The sequence below is a fragment of the Myodes glareolus genome, chromosome 2 (genome assembly GCF_982192425.1).
Source record: "Myodes glareolus chromosome 2, mMyoGla1.1, whole genome shotgun sequence".
Lineage (NCBI taxonomy): Eukaryota > Metazoa > Chordata > Mammalia > Rodentia > Cricetidae > Myodes > Myodes glareolus.
The window spans coordinates 96811226-96838508 of record NC_142027.1 but is presented as its reverse complement, the minus strand read 5'-3'; the positions used below and the strand labels follow the sequence as shown (position 1 = coordinate 96838508).

Below are 27283 nucleotides of genomic sequence, written 5' to 3'. Positions count from 1 at the left end.
CAAAGCTCACAAGGAGGTGCACATCCAAACAGGAATGGCAGCAGACAGGACGGCTCACCTTCCCTGACCACCGAGCATCTCTGCTTAGCTCATGCTCAATGGCCACTCAGCAGAGCAAAGCCTGTACTGGTTCACCACATGCAGCTGTCTGCACCCCTGCTCGGAAGGCTGAGTCCAAGTGAGTGGCTCTCCCACAGCTCCCACTGTATCCAGAGAACAGTTATTTCCCAGACTAAGAAGCTGTCATTGTGGGGTGAGGGAAGCGGGAGAAGCATGAGCAAGTTTCTGTGACTACTAGGAGCTTCGCCAGTTTCACGTCGGGAGAGGCTGGTGGGGGCTGACTGAGGAGACACTGAAACGCCGAGGCTGCTGCCACCGCCAGCTGGTGCAAGTTTTATTGAGACAATGTACAAACAGGCCATGGAAACAAGGGTTTTGATGCTGGGACCAGTAACGTAAAATGGAATACAAAAATAAAAAGGCACTAATCTGTTAAGAAAAGACACTCACTGTATTCTAAGAATATAAGTCATTTAATACTGTTAATTTTATAGCACAAAATAAAACAAGCTATAATCCCCAAAAAATAATTTTAAAAGCTTACACAGAAAATATTATTGCCTGACACTTATGATCTTTAAGTTATACATGTCAAAAGAGTTTTATGTCATTTTAAAACACACAGTGAAGACCGTCTAGAAGCAAGGCCACTGTTCCTCCTGTCTCAGAGAACTGTCCTCCTGCTCCTTTAGAATATACAAGCAGCTCAGTGTCCACACTCACAGCAGTTACCAGGGATGTGGTTCTCTGGTCCTGTGGTGAGGAGGCCACAGAAAGCATTAGTCTTAGGTACTGTGTTAAAACAATCAAGAATTCACTCATTTTAAGAGGTTAATGAACATAATATTAAAAGATTAAATTATAAACACTAGAACAAAAACACATCATCCCTTAAAAAAAAAAAAAGCTCATTATTCTTCTGAGCCAAAGTTACAAGAGCAGTGGCCATCAATCCTGGCCCATCTTGTCTGTAAACAGGTGTAGAGGAAGGCTGGCGCAGTGCCAGGAACGTGCAACTCCAAGGGAGGGCACAGAGTCTCTTCCGGTGAGCACAGAGGGTTCTGAATCTGGGTGACCAAAGCCGTGCACCCTGTTAACCCTCAACAGGTGGCGTCAAAGCAGTGCAGAAGTGCCAAGGATGCCTTCTGCAGGGAGGTCCTGCCCAGGTGACAGGACTTTGATCTAGCCGTCTATGCCCTGGCAACCTAGTCATTCCCTTCTCAGATTCAACAGCAAAAGTGAGAGGGTTGTCATCCCAGTCCAACACAGCAGAGCAGCCTATGCAATGACAGTCACAGAAGGAAAGCCACCCCTGGATCACACTCCCCTCTGAGGCTACGTGTCTTCCCAGAGAGTGGGACCTAGGAAGATGCCACTTTCTATCAGTGTGAAAAGGAAAATTTTTCCTGATTAATAAACTGACAAACCTCTAATTCAGGAAATTACTACTTTTGGCACATATCCTGAGTTCTGAACTTAAGTCTTATGTCCAGCTCTGGACCTGAGGGAGCTATAGAAACATGGGCCAAATTAGCTGATTTTATAAATCAAACTCCAGGTTTACGGGGCATTTTGATCCTGAATCTACATGGAGTCTTGCTCATCAACAGACTTGAGAAGGGAAATCCTGTTCTCAAAAATGGCTGCCTACACTGAGCAAGCTGCTATAATCAAGACACCCAAGCCCTTCAGTTAAATGTAGTTTCAAAAGACTTTAAGAGCTGGGTGTGGTGACTCAAACGTTTGTAATTTCAGCTGAGGCTGGGAATGGAAAATTCGAAGCCAGCATGGGCAATTTATGGAAATCCCATCTCAAAATTTAAAGAAGAGCTCAGTGGTAGAGGGCTTACCTAGCATGTGTAAGGCATGAGGCTCAAGTCCCAGTAATGGGGTGCGATTCCTTGGAGGTTGTGTCCTCTGTGAACAAGGCATGTACTCAGTGCAGGTATCAAAAGGCCTCAGGCTGGCCACTAGCCAGAGGGCAAATATTGTTCTAGGCAGTTTGGGGCTCACTCAACAGATCTGGCTAAAAAACCGGCAGCTTTCAGAGATGGAAAAGAGTTGACATCTACCATTTTCAGGAAAGCCACAGATAGGCAGACATACTACCACCAAACTCCAAATAACCATTTTGTCACATGAACACTAAAATATGGCACTCATCAGTCTGATGGGATACTGATTTAAAGAGAAACTGATGGGGCTCAAGACATGGCTCGGCAGCTAAGAGTACTTGCTGCTGCTCTTACAGAAGACCCAGGTTCAATTCTTAGCATCCACACAGTGATTCCAGTTTCAGAGGATCCAACACTTTCTTCTGGCCTCCTTAGGCACTGCACCTATTGGATGCACATTCATACATGCAGGCAAAACGCCCATATACTTTTTTTGGGGGTGGGGGACTCTGAAACAGTCTCTCTATGTCCATCTGGTTGTCCAGATTACAATACACTACACAGAGCAGGCAGGCTGGCCTTGAACTCTGAGACCTGCTTACCTCGGCCTTCCCGAGTGCTGGAATTAAAGGTGTGTGCTACCATGCCCAATATACACAACATTAAACAAAAAAAGTCTTTAAGAGAATAAATATAGTGGACAAATGGCTGTGTTAGTTTTGCCTCCAGAATATGTTCCCTTAGTTCTCACAGCCTAAGAGTCTCAGAACCAGGATCACAGTTACAGCTAGCTGTTCTGTAAATGCTGGAACTACTCACTAAGTCACTGCTACATTTCTGAAACTGCTGTGGTGTTGTGTGTGGAGGTGTGTCCTCATCAGGGTCCAGCTGAAACAGAGTGTACTTTAGGAAGGTTCTAGAACTCAGGGTTGCTTTGTGTGGATGAGTGGTCAGATACACATTTGTATCAGCTGGTTTGCATGTTGGCTCATGGTATATGGGTTAGGGGTTCCAGAGCCTGCATTTTCTTTGCTCAGGAGCACTGTGCTCTGTTCCACTTAGGCTATGGAACCAGGACAGACAGCACCACCACTTTTATGCAGCCTGCACAGGAGGGGCCGGCCGACAGGACTTTGTGGTGAATCCACTAATTCTATAAACTTAACTTTAGTTCTAATAAAGGGGTGTACTCATTGAAAAGCTAGAAAGAACTGACCAAGTGCTCCACTCTTTCTGCTCCTGTCAATGGCAACTGTGACAGCAACAGTCTCCACAGATCACCAGTGGCTCACCCTGGTGCTTCCCGGCTGCACACAGCACGGCACACCATGGCTGCTGCTGTGCATTATTTGCCACGCGGTACACAAGGTAACAAAAGAAAGGCCTCTACTTCAGGGTGTCTTCATTTTCTTTTAGTTACATACAGCAGCTTCAGTTTGGAAGCTCAGGGACACGCACCGTTCCTTAAACTATCACAAAAATCCAACCTACTATTTAAAAATCTGTTCAGAGCACACAACTCTAATGAATTAGTCTTCCAAAACCAAAGCTAAACAAAAGAAAGTGGAGACAAGCCAAATTTCAGGAGTTTGGACAGAACTGTCTGGAGTTCACTTCCTCTGTTGTTTAAAGAAAAACAAGTTGATGGCATAGCCACTGTTCTACAGCCCAGCAACAGCAAGAGCTTGCCGAGGCTAACCCTCTGAGTGGACCATCAGCAGGCTCACGCTTTCTATGGCGAGCACAACAGTCAGCCTCAAGTATAAACAAGGCAGCGATGAGAAGGAAGACCCTTTCTGTGTTCAATTCTCTCGACTTGTGTGCTTCCGCCAGTATTTCCAGTTTATAATCCAGAAGAACTCTAAAATCAGCTACTCTTTGACAGCATGACTATGATACAAATGCCAAGAGGCAGCCGCTGGAGGCATTCCAAATGTGCAGGAGACCACCAATGTGTGGGGAGCGGCCCAGCAGCTCGCTGTGACTTGCATGGGAGAGTGCTTCCCACTTCAAAGGAGACTATGACAGGCAGGACAAGGCAGCAGCAGGGAGGGCGACAGCGATCACTCGTTGTCATCTGGGTTTTGAGGGTCAAAGATTTTAACATGCGTGAAAGGGAAAAGCCCTTTGCGCCCATTCACCTCGCCTTCCCATTGGCCATTTATATTCATCCTTGTGACTTTCACAATGTCACCAACCTGGAGGAATAGAAAAGACAATATTAGCATCATTGTGCAAACAAGAAAGACAGTTTACGTTAAATCACAAATACTATCTATCCAAAGACTAAGACTAACCTCTCCTCGTCAGTGTTTGGACCTGAAAATTAAGTACTACAGAGACACAAGATACCACCAGCATACCCAGGACACCTCTCAGGTGGCAAGCATTCGTGAAGCATCTTCTGAGCACAAAGAAACCACTATTAATAAATGGTCACACATTTATGTGGTCACTAATAAATGAACATACATGGATATGTTAAGTTGCATAGAAGGATAGAAAGTAGCCATGCCTGGTGCCCATAGTCCCAGCACACAGAAGGCAAAGGCCAGACCAGCCTGGATGCACAGATATTGTCTCAAAAAACTGAAACCGTATTGCTTTGACAGTGTACTTATTAAAGACTGGAACGATACAGAGACAATCAGCATGGCCCCCAACAAGGATAACACACATCAATGAGGCATTTTATACTAGGAGACCACCAGCACCACAGCAAACACACCAGGGCTGGTGAGATGTGTTAGTGGGCAAAGGCCCTAAGGAACCTGCCATGCAAGTCTTAACCCTGAGTTTCATCTCCAGGACATGGTGCATGGGTCTGTAACCAGAGCTGCTGGGGCAGAGAAAGGTGAATCCCTGGCAGTCTAGCCTACTCGGTGAGTTCCAGGATAACCTAGAAACCCTGTCTGGAGAGTACATAAGAACAACACCTGATGCTGATCTCTGACCTCCTCATACACAAAACACAATGACAAAAAAAATGTGTATGAGGGAAGGGAAAGAAAGGTAAAGAAAGGAAGAAGGGAGGGAATCTGCTCACCTCATCAGCAACATCACCTCACTCACCACGGTACCTAAGCATCCATGAGTCTACCCTGAGCTGTTCCCTGACCTTCTATGGGACAGTTCCAGTGGGAAGGGGACTGGGTGGAGGACAGGGTCTTACTACATACATAACTCAGGCTGGTCTGCCGTCCAGTCCCAAGTGCTGAGCTCAGTCAGGAGGCTTAGCTCTGAGCTTCTGAAATAGCCAGAGGTGGCTCCGCGGTCAAAGGCACCAAGCCTGACAACATGAGTACAATTCCAGAACTCACATGATACAAGGAGAAAACTGACTCCACCCTGCCACATGATGCTTGCCTACACACACACACACACACACACACACACACACACACACACACACACACACAAATAAATAAACAAATGTGATTAAAGACAGACAGAAATGTAGGTGCAGGACAGGCACCCAGAGATTAGCTTGCTCATCTAGGAAAAGCCGGGAATTTTATTCTGAAAGAGGTCTTTGTCAGGCATGGTGACTCACGCGTTTAATCCCAGTGCTAGGGAGGCAGAGGCAGATAGATCTCTGAGTTAGAGGTCAGCCTGGTCTACATAGAGAATAGCTTGAAAAATGATAGACAGACAGACAGACAGACAGATAGATGGATGGATGATAGATGGGTGGATCGATGGATGGGCAAGTAAGTAAATAAATAAAACAAAAGAAAATTTCAAAGCATTTTGGAGAGTCAGAGAGCTCTGAGGAAGTACTTTCAGGGCCCAACAAGTGTCTGATCAGGATTTTTAAAATTGTATTTAGGGGCTGGAGAGATGGTTCAGTGGTTAAAAGCACTCACTGCACTTCCATAGGTCCTGAGTTCAATTCCCAGCAACCACATGGTGGCTCACAACCATCTGTAATGAGATCTGGTGCCCTCTTCTGGCCTGCAGGTGGACATACACACATAAATAAATAAGTCTTAAAATAAATTTATATTTATATAAGTATCACAAAAAGTATATTCAAAGGTGTGCTACCACTGACATACTAACCTTCACTGTTCTGACAATCTACTTTTGTTCTTTTTTGTTTTTTTTAAAAAAAAGATCTATATCATCACTTGCAACAAAATAAAGTTAGAAACCAACTAAAAGCTGAGCTGGTGCAAGACTGCATGTGTACCAAGACTTCATGTTGTCCATGCCATTCCCAATTTCTTCTGCCCATTATAATTTTCTATAAAGATAGGGTCTCAAAATAAAAACTTGCTGCCTTTCCAGAGGACCCAGGTTCAATCCCCAGGACCCACACAGCAGCTCCCAACTGTCTGTAACTTTACTTCCAAGGGGATACAATGCCTACTTTTGGCACCAGACAAGCAAGTAGTGCACAGATTTACATGCAGGCTAAACAATCATAACCATAGATTTTTAAAATGTTTATTACATGTATATATTTGTGCGTATTGTTTGCATGTATCAGTGTGTGGAGGGCTCACTGTGTAAAGGGCAGTTTTCAAGGGTCAGCTCTTTCCACCAAGAGGGTCCTAGGGATAACTCAGGCCCCCAGGCTGGGCAGCAAGCACCTTTACTCTCTGAGCCTCGTGGCTGGCCCTTAACTAGTATTTTTCAACTTTGTGAGTAACAGGAGTCCTATTAAAACTGGCAAAAGGGAACCAGATGTAGGAGTATATAGTTTGCTGGTACAACACTTGCTTAGCACACCTAGGTCACAGTGTTTGAGTCTCCATACCAAAAAGGACAGGGGAGGAGACCATATACAAGAAAAATGGCATTTCAGAATGGCAGATATAAAAAAAGAAAAAAGAAAGAAAGAAAGGAAGAAAGAAAGAAAGATTACACACAGAGTTACATGACGTGTGATGTGTGTGTCTATAAACCTGCATTGGAAGGTGAAGAAATGAGGATCAGGAAATCAAGGTCAGTCTTGGCTACAAAGGGAGTTCAAAGTCCCTTTTTTCAAGTCCTGTCTCAAAAACAGAGTGATAGATGAAGAAGACCTGAAAACAGTGTCTAATAAATAATTCTAATGGGTACAGCAGGTTAAAGATAACAGGAAAACAAGAATAGTGGGTGCAAGACACTGAAAAACATTCCCTTTCTGCCAAGACTCTACAATCAGTTTAAGGCAGTTCCTTATTCTTATGCAACTTCCCTATCTTTGTTGCGGTTAGACAGTCAACATTCAGCAGTCCCAGCGTGATCAACGCTTGCTGACTATGTTGGATAATAATATAACAACAGTTATACACATTACATACATAAAGTACTGAGTCAATAACACAGAATGAAAACAAACCCTGCTGCTGCTGAGGAAGATGGACCTATGGAGACAGTCAGAAAAGGCTAGACAGAGAGTCTGGGAGCAGCACCTGACCTAGTCCTTCCTGTGACTAGAAATGGTGCCTTCTGCCATGCCAAGCAAGCACTCTACCACAGAGCTACAGACACATTACTCTTTACTGTTACTAATATTTATTTTGATTGTTTTAATTGTGTATATGTGTGTGTGTGGGTATGAGTCTGTGACCATGGGTGCCTAAGGAGCCCAGGGGTGTCAGATCCCCCTGGACCAGACAAGCACCTGACATGGAGTCCTCTACAAAAGCACTACTCACTCTTAACCACAAAGATTTGATAGATATTACTCCACAGACAATACAAATAGCATGTAAATGAAAATATGGTCATCAAGAAAAATCTCGAAGCCATGAGTAAGATGACTTGGAGGGTTAGGTACTGGCTGTGCAAGCCTGGGGACCTGAATTCCATCTTCAGAAGCCAAGAAAAGGTGGGAGGAGAGAACTGACTCTACAGCAAAGGTGTCCCGACTGCCGTATGTACACATATGTGCCTACTTCTCATGCACACACATACACACACAGCACAAAACAACAACAACCACCACAATAAAGCTAGGTGTGGTGGTCTACATGCGCTACCCCAGGACACAGGAGGCCACAGCAGTAGGACAGCCGAGTCTGATGTCAGCCTGAGCTCAGTGAATGTGAGACTGCCCTTAAAAGAAAGTGTCAGGGCTCTGCTATGTATTACCTGTAAGACTAAAAGTTACCAAATTAATTTCAGAGTATTCTCATCTTATTTACACACTAAGAAAAACACCTCCTCCTTTTGGCATATAAGTCTCTGTGCATGTGTGATACACACACACACACACACACACACATGCATGGAGCCTAAGGCCAATCTTGGGTGTCATTCTTCAGTAGCCATCTACTCTGATTTTGGGAATAGTATTTCTCTCACTGGGACCTAGGGTTACCAATTAGGTAGGCTAGCTGGTAAGTGAACTCCAGGTAGTTAAGTATTTCCTTCTCCCTAGCAGTGTGGTTACAAATGTGTGCACCATTCCTGGCTGTTCACAAGGGCTCTGAGGAACAAACCCAAGTCCTCATGCTAGTGTGGCAAGTGCTTCTCCCCAGGCAAACAAAATTCTCTGAAAAACAGTTCATTCTGATCTATAAGTCAATGACAATGATTTGCTAATAGAAAAAAAATTATCAAAAATGTGAGAAGCAGAGCAGGCAGGTATCTGTGAATTCCAGGCTAATCAGGGTTGAGAACCTGGGGTAGCAAGATGGCTCAGCAGGTAAGGGCACTTGCCTGACAGTTGAGTCCCATCCCCAGGACCCACTTGGTAGAAGTTGTTCTTAGGCACACACATCAATACATGTAATAAAAGAGATAAGCACTTTCCCCACTGCACTATTCCCTGGCTTTAGCATCTGAAGGATTTCATAATGACATCTTCTAGGAGTTATAGTATGATGATCCACCCCTAAAATTCTAGCATCTGAGAGGTTAATGCAGGCAGACTGCTTATCTTAAGACCATTCTGGGCTCCAGGGCAAAAGCCTGTATTGACAGACACATTTATTCTTTTGGCAGCCAGGTATCACAATATTTATATAGCCCAGAGTGACCTGGAATTTACCGTGTAACCCAGGCTAGCCTTGAACCTTTAATTCTCTTGCTTCAGCCTCTAGTAGATAGTGACTACAGGTATGTACCAATATCCAGGGTTACATTCCTGTTTTTGACACGGTGTTGTAATTATGGCAAAAAAGCATCTTTGGCAGTGAAGAAACCGTCCTGGTTGTCCTAGAACTCACTCTGTAGACCAGGCTGGCCTTGAGCTCACAAAGATTCACCTGTCTTTGTCTCCCAAGTGCTGGGCTTAAAGGCATGCACCACCACCACCTGGCAAAATTTCTAAAACAGAGTTGCAAGAACTGATAAAATATTCACAACAGAAGCTATTATACTAGGGCTCAAAGCGAGTCTGGGCAACACAGCAAGTCCTACTTCAAAAACAAGTAAGAGTCTGGTCAGTCCTCATGGAAAACCCAAAGGTGACTCCACAGGCCCTGGACATTCACACACCGCCACAGTACCCACACATCTGAGGCTCTTCAGAAGGTGACACTAGCCTATGGGTACTGTCTTAGGGGAAAAGCTTCCTGTACTGGAATGTGACAGAGATGTTATTAGGAAGCTGTGACCTCGTATGGACCTCCAGGGCTGAGTCAAATGCTTCATGACAAACATGATGGAGGACCAATAAACATGGATATAAACTACAGGTCACTCACCATTGGAATTCATGATGATCTCTGAGACTGAAAAATATAACCTGTGCTACTGTGAGAAATGGTTTTCTTTCATCAGATAGTTTGCCGCCAAGGGCCAATAATCTTCACCCATCTTGTAAAATTCATATGCACTTCTTTTAATCTCAAACTTTCCCTCATCTGGTAACTGCCCTCCTCCCAGAACTTGTCCAGTAGTAGCTGTTTCCTTCCCCCTCTCCTCTGCGCTGGTTCTTTTTAAACTAGCCAATGGCAAAGGACTGTGACAGACCCCAGCCAATGGGGGAAAAAGTTACCATATGCGTTAACATAAAAACCAAGTAAATGCTTGTTTGGAGGTTCTAGCAGGGGAGTGCAGCTACTCATATACCCTTGACCCAAGACGGGTCCTCCTTTATTCAGTGGGGGTCAACCAAGCCTGCAGCTTTGAAGGGACACACATGGAGCAGTGAAGGAGGAAGGAGACACCTGCCTAGCCAGCCAGATCAATCCTGGTGACAGATTTCACTGTCAGATTGCCCTCACATCCTAACTGGGCAGTGGTGGTACATGCCTTTAATCCCAGCACTCGGGAGACAGAGGGATCTCTGTGAAATCAAGGCCAGCCTGGTCTACAAAGTGAGTTCCAGGACAGCCAGGGCTGTTACACAGAGAAACCCTGTCTTGAAGAAACGGAAGAGGGGGGATCACGGATGCAAATGCAGACACGCCCCCCCTCCCCCCAAGACTCAAGTGAACGTCCTGTCCTGCTTGCTAGCCTGGGTTGGATTCTAGCCCACACTATACTCAAAAAGAATTGCCTTGCTGAGCTGCTTTTGCTTTGTGTGTGTTCCTTTGTGGGACACTGAGATTATTCTAAGACACTAAAACTTCATTATGCTTGGCATACAGCTTCATCTCAGCAAGCAAAAACATTAAAGAAACTGTTGTTGTAAGCTACACACGATGTACTACACACAGTGCTGTGAAGCAGGAGAACACTCTCAAAGGTAAGGAGGGGCACACAAAAACATGCTTAGTGAATTCAGGGTTTCCTAGATAGGTAACAATATCCTGTCTAAAACAAACAAAACAATGCTAGGGCACTGTTAATGTGAATTTAATTCTAACCAATGAAAGAAAACCAACTAACAAAATAGAAATCTGAGAATCCCAGCCAGGCATTGAAGGGAACTTGCACAATAGGTTTTGAGAAAGTTAATTCAAAAGACTCAGAGGAGAGATAGAACCCAAATAGTAGAGGTTCAAAATAAACCAAAGAAAGGGGTTGTAGAAATGGCTCAGCAACCATGCTCTGAAGAGCATGTGCTGCTCTTTAGAGGACTGAGTTCAGTTCACATCATGGGGCAGCTCACAACTGCCTGGAACTCCACCTCTAGGGGACCTGACACTCTTTTCTGGCTTCTGAAGACACCTACACACTTAAATGGTTCAAAAACACACACTCAAGCATATACAAATACAATCAAATAATTAAATCTTTAAGGGGGTGGTCGCAAAGGGAATTCAAGAAGAAATTCCAATATAATAATTTAAGACCTCCAGTGGGAATAAGGAGCAATTTTTACTTTGTCTTAAGGATATTAGTGAGCTCAAAGATCACTGAGCATCATAAAAAGACCCCGATAAACCTAGAATGTCAGTGGATGCCTATAATCTCATCATGTGGTAGGTAGAGGCAGAAGGATCAAGGTTTACACCAGGTTTATACAATGAATTCAAGGCCAGCTGAGCTACATGAGATCCTGTCTCAAAAATAAATAAAATGGTAATAAAAAAAATGTGAGCTGGAGACATGGATCATTCCGGCTGCTGTTCCAGAGGAGCCAGGTTCGATTCTCAGCATTCACTTGGCAGTTCACAACCATCTGTAACTCTAGTTCCAGATCTGACACCTTCTGGCATCCTCAGGTACCATGGACACATGTGGTACACACACATACATAAAGGCACAAATACACATAAACAAGTAAAAATTTTTAAAAAGAACAGGCATCAAAGATGAAAGGTAATCGTGAGCTAGTAAGAACAGATTGATGACGTAAGTACTTGGCAAGCAGAGTAAGAGTCCAAGACTGTTCTGTCACAGAGAACACTCTCTGTGACACCAGAAGACAATGGTCTACTGAAGTAAGGCCAAGTCATTTGGTTTGCATCAAATAGGGAAGATGGTAAATTCTATAGGTGAGCATGAAACCAAACCTGAACAAAATGCCAGGAAAGATTAGCAAACAAAAGACACCAGGGGAGAAGTCACACAGCAGCCTTTAGTAAAAAGATCTAAATGTTTCTTTCTGAAATCTCTTGGGTGAGGGGACGGTGTAGATGTTTGCTTAACATGCACAACACCCGGGCTTTGGTTCCTAGTACCACACACACATACCTAGTACAAACTAGTAAAAACTAGTGCTGGCTAGTTTTTATTGACTTGACAAAAGCTAGAGCCATCAGAGAAAAAGGAGTCTCAATTAAGAAAACGTCTCCAGAAGATTGGACATTTTCTTTTTTCTTTTTTAAAGATTTATTTATTTATTATGTATACAACATTCTGCCTCCATGTATGCCTGCTTGCCAGAAGAGGGCGACAGATCTCATTACAGATGGTTGTGAGCCACCATGTAGTTTCCGGGAATTGGACTCAGGACCTTTGGAAGAGCAGCCAGGACTTCTTAACCACTGAGCCATCTCTTCAGCCCCTAAGAAATATTCATTCTTTCTCTCTCTCTCTCTCTCTCTTTTGGTTTTTTGAGACAGGGTTTCTCTGTAGCTTTAGAGCCTGTCCTGGAACTAGCTCTTGTAGCCCAGGCAAGGATCTGCCTGCCTCTGCCTCCCGAGTGCTGGGATTAAAGGCGTGCGCCACCACTACCCGGCTTGCTTGCTTGCTTGCTTGCTTGCTTTCTTTCTTTCTTTCTTTCTTTCTTTCTTTCTTTCTTTCTTTCTTTTTCTTCCTTCCTTCCTTCCTCCCTCCCTCCCTCCCTCCCTCTCTTTTTTTTCCCTCTTTTTGAGACAGGGTTTCTCTGTGGCTTTGGAGCCTGTCTTGGAACTAGCTCTTATAGACCAGGTTGGCCTGGAACTCACAGAGATCCACCTGCCTCTGCCTCCCGAGTGCTGGGATTGGCATTTTCTTAATTAGTAATTGATATGGGAAGGCCCAGTCCATTGTGGTCGTGCTATTAGGCCTGGGCTAGTGGTCCTGAATTTTGTAAAAGTAGGTTAAGCAAGCTATGTGGAGCAAGCAGGTAAGCAGTACTCTCCCATGGTCTTTGAATCGGCTCTTGTACCTCCAGGTTCCTCCCTTGAGTTCCTGCCCTGACTGCTAACACATCAACAGTGACAACAGTGACTTATAACTGAAACAACCAGCCAACCCACATTGCTTTTCATCATGGTGTTAAATCTTAGCAACAGAAACCCCAACTAAGACAAAAAAAAAGTCCATGACTGTAACCCCAGCACTTGGGAAGTGGAAACAGGAGGATCAGAAGTTCAGGATCATCCTCAGCTGGACAGCAAGTTCAAGGTCATAGAGGTCCTACATTAACAAAACAAAACATACCAATCTTTCTTAGCCAGAAACAGGACCATAATTAAGGTGCTGGATGTAGGGCCATACACATGTCCAGCCCCTGGAACTGGGTGTGGTGTGCATGCATCTGTAGTCCTAACGATTTAGGAGGTTAAAGACAGGGGATGACTTGAATGTAGGATTTTCTTTTTAATTTCTTTCTTATTTTATATGCATTGGTGTTTTGCTTGCATGTTTGTCTATGTGAGGGAGTCAGATCTCCTAGAGTAACAGACAGTTGTGAGCTACCATGGGGCTGCTGGTAATTGAACCCGAGTCCTCTGGAAGGTCTTAACCACTGAGCCATCTCTCCAGACCAAACCCAGGATTTCAAGACCAGACTGGGCAACAGGAGAAGGACCCGTCTCCAAAACAAAACAAAACAAAGCATGAATCTACATAAACACATGAAGGGGACAGATAATATATCAAATAGGAATGGTTCTCCTGACACTCTTTTCTTTTTTTCTCGGGAGGGGTGGAGGTGGGGAGGGGTCAAGGCAGGGTTTCTCAATGTAGCCTTGGTTGTCCTGGAACTCGCTCTGTAGAACAGGTTGGCCTCAAACTCGCAGAGATCCACCTGCCTCTGCCTCCCAAGTGCTGGGATTAAAGGTGTGCACCACCATTGCTCAGCCTCCTGTCACTTTCTAAAATAGGGTCTACTTATGTAACCCAGGATGATCTTCAAGTCCTGATGCTTCTTTCTCTACCTCCAAGTGCTGGGATTGCAAGTGTACACCACCACACCTGGCTCTTCTCTTTCTTTTTAGTAATAAACACATACTAGAATATGAGTGAAAGTCTTTTTAGAAGAAAATAAAGCATTTTCTGTGAAATTTAAAATTACTCAGGAGACACAACTTCAAAAACCAGTTCTGAGAAACTGATTGTTTCATACTTTGAATAAAAGCAATGCCAAGAAAAATGTAAATCTTACTAGCTCTTCTGTAACATGTGAAAACCTGCTCCTCCTGCTGTCTCTGGCCACAATGGCCCTTTACCCGACCTGCTCTCTATGTGCATTTACTGGCAGTTACTCAGTAGTGTTTCAAGGCCCTTCCTGCATACTCTTTCCCCTGCCTTCTCTGGTTCACCAGCTAGCTGTAGTCATCCTCCAAAATTCAATCCCAGAGTTACGTTCTCCAAGAAGCCTTTTCAGACCACCTGCCTATCCCGGCTCCCCAAGTCTCCCTTTCTTCACAGTGGCCAGCTCCTTGGATGTCACCACTCTAGTTAGTTATATGAATGGACAGATAATGGATAAACATCAATGTTTCCAGCCAGGTTGCTAAGAGAACTTACGGAATTTGCCCAAAACTATATCCATAAATGCCAGGATGTAAAATAGGCCCATGCTACTTCCCTACCTTGCTTCCCAGACAAGTAGCTCTGACTACAAGTACTCTATAACAACAGCACTCTTGCTCCAGCTGTTGTCTTCTGATTAGAGATCCTTTAGATGGCTCAGCAGAAAGCTTAGTCATGTCAGGCAGCTCACAACTGCCTGAAACTCCAGCACCACGGGATCTGACACCCTCTTCTGGCCTTCAGGTGTACTACATACAGATCTTTCAAAAAGGGCAGGCTAGCTTGAGTCCCTCAGTCTGGGAACTTTCCTGCGGCATAGGATGGGCTTTCATAACAACCCTCTGTGGCTCCACGGAGGTCGATGGAGAGCTCTACTGTCTTCTTTCCTTTCCTTTTTCTTTCTTTCATACTGGAGATGAAACTACCACTCAATGACACCCCAACTTTTTTTTTTTTTTTAACTTTTTGGGACAAGGTCTCACTGAGATTCCCAGGATGGTCTTAACCTTTTTATCGTCCTGCTTCAGCCCCTCAAGTAGCTGGAATTCCAGGCCTGCACCAACAGACCTGGCTAGCTCTGTCGCCAAGGAGTAAGGACACGCATCTACACTTCTTTTATACATGTCACTTCACGAGAAGCAAGAGGAAAATAGCTAATATTTTTTAAACTGTCTCTACTGAAGGGAATTTTTTTGAAAGTTGACTTATTTAAACTTTGTAATGCTGGAAATCAAACTGAGGGTTGATCTACATTCCCACCCCCAAATATTTTTACAAGAAAAAAACAAAAGAACAAAAATTTGTGAAATAATTTAGGGACTACTGCTCACCAGCGCTCATTCTTCTCCTTAATACTACCCAAGGGGATAAAGAAGTTCCAATTACTGGTACATTTTGCCCTACTTTTGTCAATGTTCCTCAACTTAATTTTAATACTTTCACTAATAACCTACTTGGAACAGTCCCAAGAGAGAATTGTTTTCCTTAACAAGATCAGACAGGCATTACTATCTGAATAGTTTTAGAAGACAGCACAAGCAGAGGAACATTTATTTCTTATGCTATAGCCAACAGCTTGGTTAGAAACATCCTCAGTGGAGCAGTAAAGGTCTTTTAGGTTCCACTAACAGAGTCTTGCAGTGAAGCACCAAATAAAGCCTGTGATGATGGGTTGGTGACAGCTGGGTCAGCGTCAGGAAAACTGGAGTTTGAAAGGGTAGGGGAGCTGTGTAACCACCAAGTATGTTTGTTAGCTTAAAATATACGTTATTAGTCTGGCTCTCTTAAAAAGCTCCAGGCCATTCCTCTGTAACACTATCTTCCAGCCCTATTCTGAACATACCAAGGAATGCATCCATACAGCAGATACCATCTAAAACATTCTCTTAGAATCAAAGATCAAGCTAGGCATACTTAGTGTAGTCTCATAATCTTAGCACTCAAAGATGCTGAGGCAGAAGGACAGTCAACAGAGTTGAAGGCTAGCCTGGATGCATAGTGAAATTCTGTCTAGAAAACAAAACAAAACAGAATCAGAGTTCAATGAACCAGTGCCTGAAAGCTTTCACCCTAATGTATTCTGAGTTCTATTATGAGATGACAACTATCTCAAAAGGCTGAAGCCACAAGGCAAACAAGATGGTATTTCATTTTCATTTGTTTTGTTTCTCTGAGTCAGGGTCTCTTATTATCTAGCCTGGCTCCTAATCCTGCCTCTATTTCTCCAGTACTGGGATTACAAGTATGTGCTACCACACCCAGAACCAGCCCAAAGATCCATCGGTGAGATGTGGACCAGTCAAGAGGGGTGTATAGAGGATGGAGAGATGCCTCGGCAGTTAAGAGCACTGGCTGCTCTTCTAGAGGACCCGAGTTTAATTCTTAGCCCCTATGTGGTGGTTCACAATTACCTGTAACTCTACTTCCAGGGGATCCAACACTTTCTTTTGGTTTCCAAGAGCACTGCATGTACACGGTGCACAGACATATGTAAAGGAGACATACGGGCAAAACACCATACATATAAAATAATAATAATGAAAGGGTCAGGTGTGGTAGCAAATGCCTTGGGCAGCAAAGGCAGGTGGATATCTTTGAGTTCAGTCTGGTCTATGTAGCAAGTTCCAGGACAGCCAGACTACATAATGAGATCCCATCTCTAAGAGGGGTGTGTGTGTTAGACAAAATGAGAAAGAAAGAAAGGGGGAGGGAGGAAAAAGGGAGAGTGAGACACACTTGTTTCATGATGGCAGAAGTCTGATCAGTTAATTAGACTTCAAATCCTCACTCCTCCTGCCTCAGCCTCTTGAGTGTTGAAATTATAGGCAAGTGCCACCTTGCCTGGCTCTTATTCTGGTTTCTTTCCTGTTCTAAACACAACTGGACCCCTCCTCAATCCTGGTCCCTGATGTAAGCTGCAAACATAAGGCGAACACTCTTTTTTCTAGTCAAAAGAAGAGATACAGTCACTGACCCTGAAACAAATTTTCAAATCTAACTCACTTAGATATTATTCCTGGTTCAAAGACAAGTAGAAAGTTATATATAAATGAATTATGGTTAATTTTAAAAATACATTTATTTGACTTATGGGTGTGTGCGTGTAGGTGCTTGAAGAAGCCAGAGACAGTGGATCCCCTTGGAGCTGGAATTACAAACCACTGTGAACTGCTCAACGTGGATGTTGAGAACTTAATCCCAGACCCCTTCAAGACCAATATGTGCTTTTAAGTGTTGAACTATCTCTCTATCCCTACAGCTGACTTTTATCTGTAACCACGCAATATGTGCTATCTAAATGCAGATGTGGGAGAAGCAAGAACTGAAGGCTACCCTAGGCAGTGGTGTTGCATGCCTTTAATCCCAGCACAACAAATTTTTATGTTGTTGCTTCACTTAAACAAGCAAAAAGGAAATGCTAAGCAATATATGTTTGCTCAAGAAATGTTCCTTGAAATTTCATTTGTAAGCCAGGGAGTGGTGGTGCACTGTTTTAATTGCGGCACTCAGAGGCAGAGGCAGACAGATCTCTGTGAGTTAGAGGCCAGCCTGGTCTTTAGAGTGAGTTCCAGGACAACAAGGGCTACACAAAGAAACCCTGTCTTGAAAAAACCAAAACAAACAAATAAAAAAACCTCAAATTTTTAAGACAGCAGCCTCTCCAATAACCTCATCAACTTCAGGACTTTCTGTCTTATTTAAGCAAGTCACAGAAACAATGCTAATGTTGGCAAAGGTCTTTAATCCCAGCACCAGTGAGGCAGAGGTAGCCAGATCTCTGACTTCAAGCCAGTCCTGTCTATAGATCGAGTTCCAGGACCGACAGGGCTACAAAGGGAAACCCTGTCCCAAAACAAAACCATGACAGTAACAGTTTTTAAGTTCTACTTCATACTGTTATGACTTACAAAATCTGTAACAAGCAAGGGCTGATATATTTTAAACTCATTTCTCCGCCTAGTTAAATTTTAAGACATTTTATTTGGATTGATCCTTAATTACAATGTCAGAGATATGGATTTATACAACTAGTACTGTATCTCTGAATGCTAATTTAGCTCATAGGTAATGGGTCTTTCTAATTATTTCCTTTGCTGGAAAGAAAACCAACTACCTATGAGCTTTGGGAGCAGAAAAGAGAGCAGGCAGGCTGGGAACCTGGGCTGACATGACGACTAGGAAAGGACAAGACATTAATAGTGTAAGCTCTGAAATCCCCAGGCCAATTCTCAAGAAAATAAGTGACTTTAAAGGGATGACTAACTTAAAATTAAAAATGAAAACCCATGGTCAAGGGCCAGCCTTTATAGATTTTTACCTCCAATGCCAAAGCAGTCTTGTCATAAGCACAGGGTACTCTCTTCTGGATTGCTTTTGCAAAGACAGGTCCATTCTGTGTGGATGGCAAAGGGTTGACCGCTGCCCCAGAAGTACTGGCAACTGTAGGTAGAGGAGTTGTGGTCTGAGGTTGAGCATACGCATGAGCAGGTTCTGGGATGCCATAACTGTTAGAATTCCTATTTCCATGCTTTCCATGTGGCGAAGACCTCACAAGCTTTTCAACGTAAGGAACAGGAATCATCCCAACCCGGCCATCCTTGTTCCGGGCACTCCACCATTGTTCTTCAGGCTTTTCTATTATCACTAGAATCTCGCCCTTTTTAAAGGGGAGGTCTTCAGCATCATTCCCAGGAAAGTCATAGAGAGTCCGTACATATTCCACATTTTCTTCTGCTGCAGACAAGTTGGGTGCTGAGACAGAACCCATTGGTGGGCTTGGATACCTTAAGAGAGAAACAGAATTATTCTGAAGAAAAGTCTTATTCTATATCGGTATCTGTCAAAAATCTATTAACCACCTTCCTCTATAATAAACTGTTCCTTCATTATATTCTCAGTAATTAAGAATGTTTTGTCATCATACATTCTGGTTGTACTTTCTATAGTCTATAACAATATCTTCTCTATAGTCTACAACAATAACTTAAAAATACTTAAATATGTCATGTGTGTACACAGATACACGCACCATCACCCACAATGTGTTTCGGAGAAGGTTTTGTTTTCAGATAGTTGATCTGAATTTATTTAACTCTTAAGTTCTGTTGCTGACTTCTTTTGTTACAGCCATCACAGATACGTTTCCTCAAACTCTTCATTGATGGCTCACATCCTGCACAGTTCCCTAATTACAACAGACACAAACTACGAAAATCATGGCCAGTTAATTGGCTCAGTGGTACAACCTTTACTGTGTAAACCTTATGACCTGAGTTTGAACTCCAAAATCAATGTAAATGGTAGCGAGAACCAACTCCATCAAGTTATCCTCTGACCACATACACGTCTGTACCCTCCTCCCCTAGCTGATAAACACCACAAAAATAAGCCAAATGTGTAGTAGGATGGGGAGGGAGCTGAGTGTGGTGGCACACACCTTTAAAGCAGCCCTAGAAAGGCAGAGACAGGCAGACCTCTAAGTTTAAGGCCAGTGTGACTGATCTATATAGCAAGTTCCAGGCCATATAGCCAGAGGTGCATGTGAGACCCTGCCTCAAAAAGAAAAAGAGTGAGAAAAGGGGAGGAAGAGAGAGTGTTTGCCTAGTATGTACAAGACCCTGAATTTGAGCTGTCTCAAATGAAAACAAAATCCAACCAGATAAATTCTATTTTAATGCAAGTTTTGAAAATTCAAGTTGAACGACTCTCTAAACAGTCCTCCACTGTTCTTTTCTTCAAAGAAAACAAACGATCTTTTTTTCATTTTACATACTAATCCCAGTTCCTCCCTTCTTCTCATTTCCTCCACCTTCCAACCCCCATCCACTCCTCAGAGAGGGTAAGACACATTGCTTTGGTGAAGGTCCAAGGCCTCCCTACTTTATCTAGGCTGAGCAAGGTATCCATCCAGAGAGTGGTTCCCCAAAAGCCAATACAAGCAGTAGGAACAAATCTTGGTGCCACTGCTAGTTGCCCTGCAGTCTGGCCCAGCCATACAACTGTTACCCACATTCAGAGGGTTCAGTTTGGTTCTATGCTGGTTCCTTCCCTGTCCAGCATGAGTTGGTGAACTCCCATTAGCTCAGGTAAACGGTTTCAGTGGGTGTCCCCAACATGGTCTTGACCTCTTTGCTCATGTTCTTATTCCTTCACTTCAACTGGACTTTGGGAGCTTAGCCCAGTGCTCCACTGTGGGTGTCCGCCTCTGTTTCCATCAGTTGTTGGATGAAGGTTCTATGGTGACATTTAAGATATCCATCAATCTGAATACAGGACACCTTTTCCACTACTGCCTAGGGTCATAGCTAAGGTCACTCTTGGGAATCTCTAGTGCCAGGTTTCTTGCTAATCTCGTAAGGCCTCCCCTCAATCAAAATATCTCTTTCCTTGCACTCCATCTCTGTCCTTTCTCCATCTTGACTATACTATTCCCTCAAGTTCTCCTCCCTGCTCCTCTTCCCCACTCCCTTCTACTACCTGCAATGCTCCCAATTTTGTCAGGCGATCTTGTCTATTTTCCCTTCCCAGGTGGATGATCTATATATATTTTTCTTAGGGTTCACCTTGTTATTTAGATTCTCTAGGGTTGCTCCACTGTTCTTTTGTTTAAACTGTTTTAAGGAAGTTTTACTGGAAAAATGAAACAAAGAACACAATAAGAAAGAAAAACTGGGTGATGTGGAATTCTCCTCTGTATGCTGTGAGTATGTTTTATTACCATTGATTAATAAAGAAGCTGCTTTGGGCCTATAGCAGAGCATAATATAGCCAGGTAGTAAATCTGATATAGCTGCTCCAGGAGACAGATGCCGGGCGGAACCTTATGGGTAAGCCACAATAATGTGGTGATACACAGATTAATAGAAATGGGTTAATTTAAGATATAAGAGTTATCCACAAAATACCAGCAAAATTCTTCAAAGACCTTGAAAGAACGGTACTCAATTTCATATGGAAAAGCAAAAATCCCAGGATAGCCGAAACAATCCTGTACAACAACTTCTGGAGGCATCACAATCCCTGACTTAAAACTCTACTACAGAGCTACAGCACTGAAAACAGCCTGGTACTAGCATAAGAACAGACAGGAGGACCAATGGAACCAAATAGAAGACCCAAATATAAATACACACATCTTTAAACATCTGATTTTTGACAAGGAAGCAATATATATATATATATATATATATATATATATATATATATATAAAGCATATTTAACAAATGGTGCTGGCATAACTGGACATCAACACGTAGACGAATGAAAATAGACCCATATCTATCACCATACACAAAACTCAAGTCCAAATGGATCAAAGACCTCAACATAAAGCCAGCCACACTGAACCTTATATACACTTGAACGCATTGGCACAGGAGACCACTTCCTAAATATAACCCCAGAAGCACAGACACTGAGAGAAACAATTAATAAATGGAACCTCCTGAAACTGAGAAGCTTCTGTAAAGCAAAGGACACGGTCAACAAGACAAAACGACAGTCTACAGAATGGAAAAAGATCTTTACTAATCCCACATCAGACAGAGGTCTGATCTCCAAACTATACAAAGAACTCAAGAAATTGGACACCAGGGGGCTGGAGAGATGGCTCAGTGGTTAAGAGCACTGGCTGTTCTTCCAGAGGTCCTGAGTTCAATTCTCAGCAACCACATAGTGGCTCACAACCATCTGTAATGAAATCTGATGCCCTCTTCTGGCCTACAGGCATACACGGAGGTAGAATGTTGCACACATAATAAATAAATAAATAAATAAAAGAAATTGGACACCAAAAGAATACATAATCCAATTTAAAAAAATGGAATACAGATCTAAACAGAATTCTCAACAGAGGAATCTAAAATGACTGAAAGACACTTAAGAAAATGTTCAACATCCTTAGTCATCAGAGAAATGCAAATCAAAACAACTCTGAGATTCCATCTTACACCTGTAAGAATGGCCAAGATCAAAAACACTGATGACAACTTATGCTGGAGAGGTTGTGGGGAAAAGGGAACACTTCTGCATTGCTGGTGGGAATGCCAGCGGGTACAAGCCCTTAGGATCTCAGTGAGGCGATTTCTCAGAAAATTAGGAAACAACCTTCCTCAAGACCCAGTAATACCACTTTTGGGTATATATCCAAAGGATGCTCAATCGTGCCACAAGGACACGTGCTCAACTATATTCATAGCAGCTTTGTTTGTCATAGAACCTGGAAATAACCCAAATGCCCCTCGACCAAAAAATGGATAAGGAAAATGTGGTACATTTGCACAATGGAGAAAAATTTACACAGCAGAAAAAAAATAACGACATCTTGAATTTTGCAGGAAAATGGATGGAGTTAGAAAACATATTTTGAGTGAGGTAACCCAGACACAGAAAGACAATTATCACATGTACTCACTCATAGGTGGTTTTTCAACATAAAGCAAAGAAAACCAGCCTACAAACCACAATCCCAGAGAACTTCACAACAATGAGGACACTAAGAGAGACTTACATAGATCTAATCTACATGGGAAGTAGAAAGTATAAAAAGACAAGATCTCCTGAGTAAATTGGGACCTTGGGGGAAGGTTGAAGGGGGGGGGGAGACAGGGAGGGGAGCAGAGAAAAATGTAGAGCTCAATAAATATCAAAAAAGTTATCCAGAAATATGCCTAAGCTATTGGTCAAGCAGTGTTGTAATTAATATAGTTTCTGTGTGACTATTTTGGGTCTAGGTAGCCGGGAAGGAACAAGTAGTCTCTGCCTACAGAATGGCATGCCAACATGGCCCTGACATATCCACATAAAATATGAGAGAGCTTGGGAAGGAATTCTAAAGACACACACACACACACACACACACACACACACACACACACACACAAAACAGTTAAGCACGGCTTATTGGTAGCAGCATTTTCTCCAGTGGGCTCTGCTTGCTAGACACAAACAGAGGCACAAGTCATTTCAGATAAGGCTTCTTGACTCAGTGGTAGCAGCAAAAGCTGTGCAGCTCCTTTAAGAAAATTTTCTGGTTCATGCTAGTTGCACAAACAGCTCTGGCTCTTTCAGGAGGCTAAGCACTTGAATGGGGTTTGTCGGCAGCATGCTGCAAGTTACTTGGTGGCAGCGGGGATCAACTGCTTACCAAAGTTGAAGTGATGAGCATGGCTCCCTCCCTGCAGTGCCAGAGTTGATGGTGAACTACCTCCACCATGTTAAAGGGCCAAGAGAGGACCACAACGACTACACTGATTACCATTTCAAAATATTCTTTGTCAGAAAAAGATTTCAAATACACAACAGAACAGATTCAGACATAAAAGATCTCTAAAAGAGACACAATGTGTTTAAAATGTACGTAGGCTTGGGAGAGAGATGAAAAAGGGTATAGACAGTTATAATATAAAAGAGTACGGATAGTCATAGATTAAAGGAGTGAAGATAATAAAATAATTATTAAACTAGTAGAAAAAGTAATAGAGTAAGAAAAATAAGTCACATAAAAATAGGTCACATTGGGCTGGAGAGATGGCTCAGAGGTTAAGAACATTGCCTGCTCTTCCAAAGGTCCTGAGTTCAATTCCCAGCAACCACATGGTGGCTCACAACCATCTGTAATGAGGTCTGATGCCCTCTTCTGGCCTTCAGGCATACACACAGACAGAATATTGTATACATAATAAAATATTTAAAAAAAATAAGTCACATTAAGTCACACAGAGTCTGGATCATATTATTGTGGTTTCTTTGAATTTTTGACTGTAAATGATTAAGTGCAGAGAGACAATTCATTACTGGCTAATATGTGGATTCATTACTGGCTAATATGGTTTGATCAAACAAGACCCTCTGAAGCAATGGCCTAGATGGTCCAACATCCGTGACAGCTTCAGGACTGCTGGCTGAGATGGACCTACCATACAGCATACCCCACAAAAGATCTGATTAACAATGCCCCCAATCAGCAGAAAGTAGTCTAGAGAACAACACTCAAATTCCCAAAATGATTGTTTATAAATGTTTGTTTACATTTAAAGGGGGATATGCTATAGAGATGAATCCTTTGCATTGGTATGGATCTTGGTTTTTAGATACAATTTAAGATCAATTTTGTTATATGTATTTCTGTTCTTGTTTGAGGTATTGTTTGTGCAGTTCATTTAAAAATGTAACATATAATTAAGTACAGCTTAATAGTCATCTATAATAGTCAAGCTTGTAGTCATGTTAGTTCAGTTTTCTAGATGTACAGATCTCTATTTCAGATGAATAGTTTTTCTTCAAACCTTTCAAAGACTAACAGAATATGGCATTTAAAAATGTTTAAGAACTTAGACCTTTTCATGACAATGAGACACATCTGCTCCTGGAAGCACCAATCTACTCCAAGAGGATGATTATGGAGTTATCTAGCCATTTAGGCAAGAAACTGCTTTTGCCTGGACTGTTTGATGGCATGCTGTATGAACTGGACATGCAGGAGCCATAGAAAAATGACTGCTGAACTTGCTTAAAGGTGAGACTGTCCTTCAGGGTTTCTACGTCATGAAGAGTCTGCCAACATTCTACAGAATACAGAAGAAAGTGACTGACAAACTGTTAATAAAGGCAAAACAGACTTTCAAATTTCCTGCTTCATGGAAAAGTCTGCCGGATACTATGTACCTGTAGGCTTAAGATGAATGCTCCAATGTTACAGAAGAACTTTGGGTGACTACCTAGGCAGCAAGATGTCTCTGTCAATTCTAGAGTTTTGGAAGTTGCTTACAATGCACTTCTTGTTAAGTAATATATCCTTCTGGGGTCTTTGATGGAGTTGAAGAATAGATAGCTATAATTAATAGTTTTCCTTAGTTATGATAAAAGATAAAGTAGATATAAATATTGTAACTGTAATTCTTGTTTGATACCTGTTTTGTTATATGTAATTTTACTATGTAAAATTTACATAAAAACCTTCCTTTTCATTTAGACAGAAAAGGGGAGGTGATGTGGGATTTCTTGCTGTGAATATGTTTTATTACCATTGGATAATAAATAAGCTGCTTTGGGCCTATAGCAGGGCACAATATAGCCAGGCAGGAAATCTGATATAGCGAAAGAATAGGTGGAGAAACAGAGACGCCATGTAGCTACCGCACGATACATAGAATTAAAAGAAATGGGTTACTTTAAGATATAAAAGTTATCCAGAAATATACCTAAGCTACTGGCTAAGCAGTGTTGTAATTAACACAGCTTCTGTGTGATTATTTCAGTTCTGGGTAGGCAGGAACAAACAAGAAGCCTTCGCCCTATAGTGGAGAGATGGCCATTAAAGTGGTTATGACACACGCACAAACAAGAGTTCACATTTCTAGCGCCTAAGTGAAACATCAGGCACAGCCTGAAGTACCTGTAAGGTCAGCACAGGGGAGGTGGAGATCCCATGGCCAGTCACTGTAGCACATCAGGGAGCTACAGGCTTGGTAAGTCTCAAAAAGGAAGGTAGAGGTGCCAGGGAAGTTACTCAATGAGGCAAAGGTGTTGGCTGTGCAAGCTTGCCTATATGCCTGTGATGCCTGCGACCTTCATCAAAAGCTGGATGTGGTGGCATGAATCTATAACTCCAGCACTCCTACAGTGTGTTACAAGAAGAGGGCTACTTGTTCTTCCCAGCCACTCAGCTAGCTTAGCCCCCGAAATAACCACACAGAAACTGTATCATTAAAACACTGCTTGGACCATTAGCTCTAGTTTCTCACTGGCTAATTCTTACATCTTAATTTAACCCATTGTTATTAATCTGTGTATCGCCATGTGACTGAGGCTTACCGGCAAGATTCTAACCGGTGTCCATCTCAGGCAGAAGATCCATGGCATCTCTCACTCTGCCCTTCTTTCCAGCATTCAGTTCTGTCTTCTCTGCCTACCTAAGTTCTACCCTATCAGGCCCAAAGCAGTTTCTTTATTCATTAACCAATGAAAGCAACACATGAACAGAAGAACCTCCTACACCAACAGTGAGATGAGAGTCAAGACAAGAGTCACTTAGAAGCTGGAGGACTAGTTAGCCTGGAGTACTCTCTGAACTCAGAACATGAAATCCTGACTGAATTAAGATGGAAATTAAGAGCCCAGTCCTGAAAGCTATCCTTTGACTTCACATGGATGCTGTGGCAATGTACTCCCAACCCTTGCAAAATAAGTAAGTTAAAACAAAAGGTGAAGAGTAATTAAAAAAAAAATTTCATCATATGTACAGGTGTTTTGTTTGCATGCATGTCTGTGTACCATGTGTGTGCTGTGCTGCAGAGGCCAGAAGATGTCGGATCTCCTGAGACTGGAGTTACAGATTGTTTTGAGACACCATGTGAATGCTGACAATCAAACCTGGGTCCTCTGGGAGAGCAACCAGTGTCCTTAACTGCTGAGCCATTGTAGTGATCTGAATAATGGCCCCCATAGGCTCATATATTTGAATACTAGGTCTCTTAGTGGAACTCTTTGGGAAGGATTAGGAGGTGTGGCCTTGCTGGGAAAGATTTGTCATTGGAGGGCTTTGATGTTTCTTAAGGCCCATGCCATTCCAGTTATATCCCTTTCTCTCCCTTCCTCCTTCTCCCTCTGGCTTGTGTCTGTGGATCAGGATATGAGCTGCTGCTATGCCCCACTGTGATGGTCATGGACTCTAAACCTGTGAAACTGTGAGCCCCAATAAACATCCTTTTATAAAGTCACCTTCATCAAGGTTTCTTGCCACTGCATTAAAAATTAACTAAAACAGTCATCGCTTCAGACCTTGAAGAGATATTTCTGAGGAAGACAACCTTTGGTTCTCACATGAAAGCACACAATGCACTTGCACCCATCCACATGCACACATATACAAATATCCAAGCAAAGGGCGTATATGCTTGCGAAATTTTTAAAGGATTCCCAAATTCTATCTACAACAAGAATGATTACCTAATCATTAAAATGAACACTGTACTGCAAAATTTACAACCATCAGGTCACAGGCTCTACTACCACTGTGTTTACATACTCAACATGTATTTGCCATGGAGAATGCACTTCTAGAGTCCCAGCTGGGAATGCAGTCCAGATACGGGGCAGCACAAAACTATGGGTTCTGTTCCCAACACCAGTTAAGGAAAACAAGGGCCTTTAAAGCATAATACCTGTTCTTCAGTAACAGCCTATGTAAAACTAGTACAGAAGTCTCTCTTCACACAGGAAATATTCAGAAAACACGCAAATGTGCCAGATTTGGGGGGGGGGGACTACTTACCACCACCTTTCCAATTTTTTTTTCCTGAAGCACAGAATCTAT

The 27283-nt window shown here is 42.7% G+C and overlaps 1 protein-coding gene across 2 annotated transcripts in view; it reads right to left on the bottom strand.

Moving 5' to 3' along the window:
• Positions 1-365: 365 nt before the first annotated feature.
• Crkl (CRK like proto-oncogene, adaptor protein) overlaps positions 366-27283 on the bottom strand; it is a 42912-nt gene continuing 15994 nt past the window's right edge. The window contains exons 2-3 of one of the 2 annotated variants that reach the window (XM_048452377.3): positions 18286-18751; positions 366-4153 (exon numbers count right to left, since the gene is read on the bottom strand). In XM_048452377.3, the coding sequence (XP_048308334.1) occupies positions 4019-4153; positions 18286-18751 (601 nt within the window). In that variant the 3' untranslated portion in view covers positions 366-4018. Of the gene's footprint in view, positions 4154-5828; positions 5910-18285; positions 18752-27283 lie in introns of those variants that run through there. The other variant, XM_085684507.2, reaches the window with a different exon arrangement.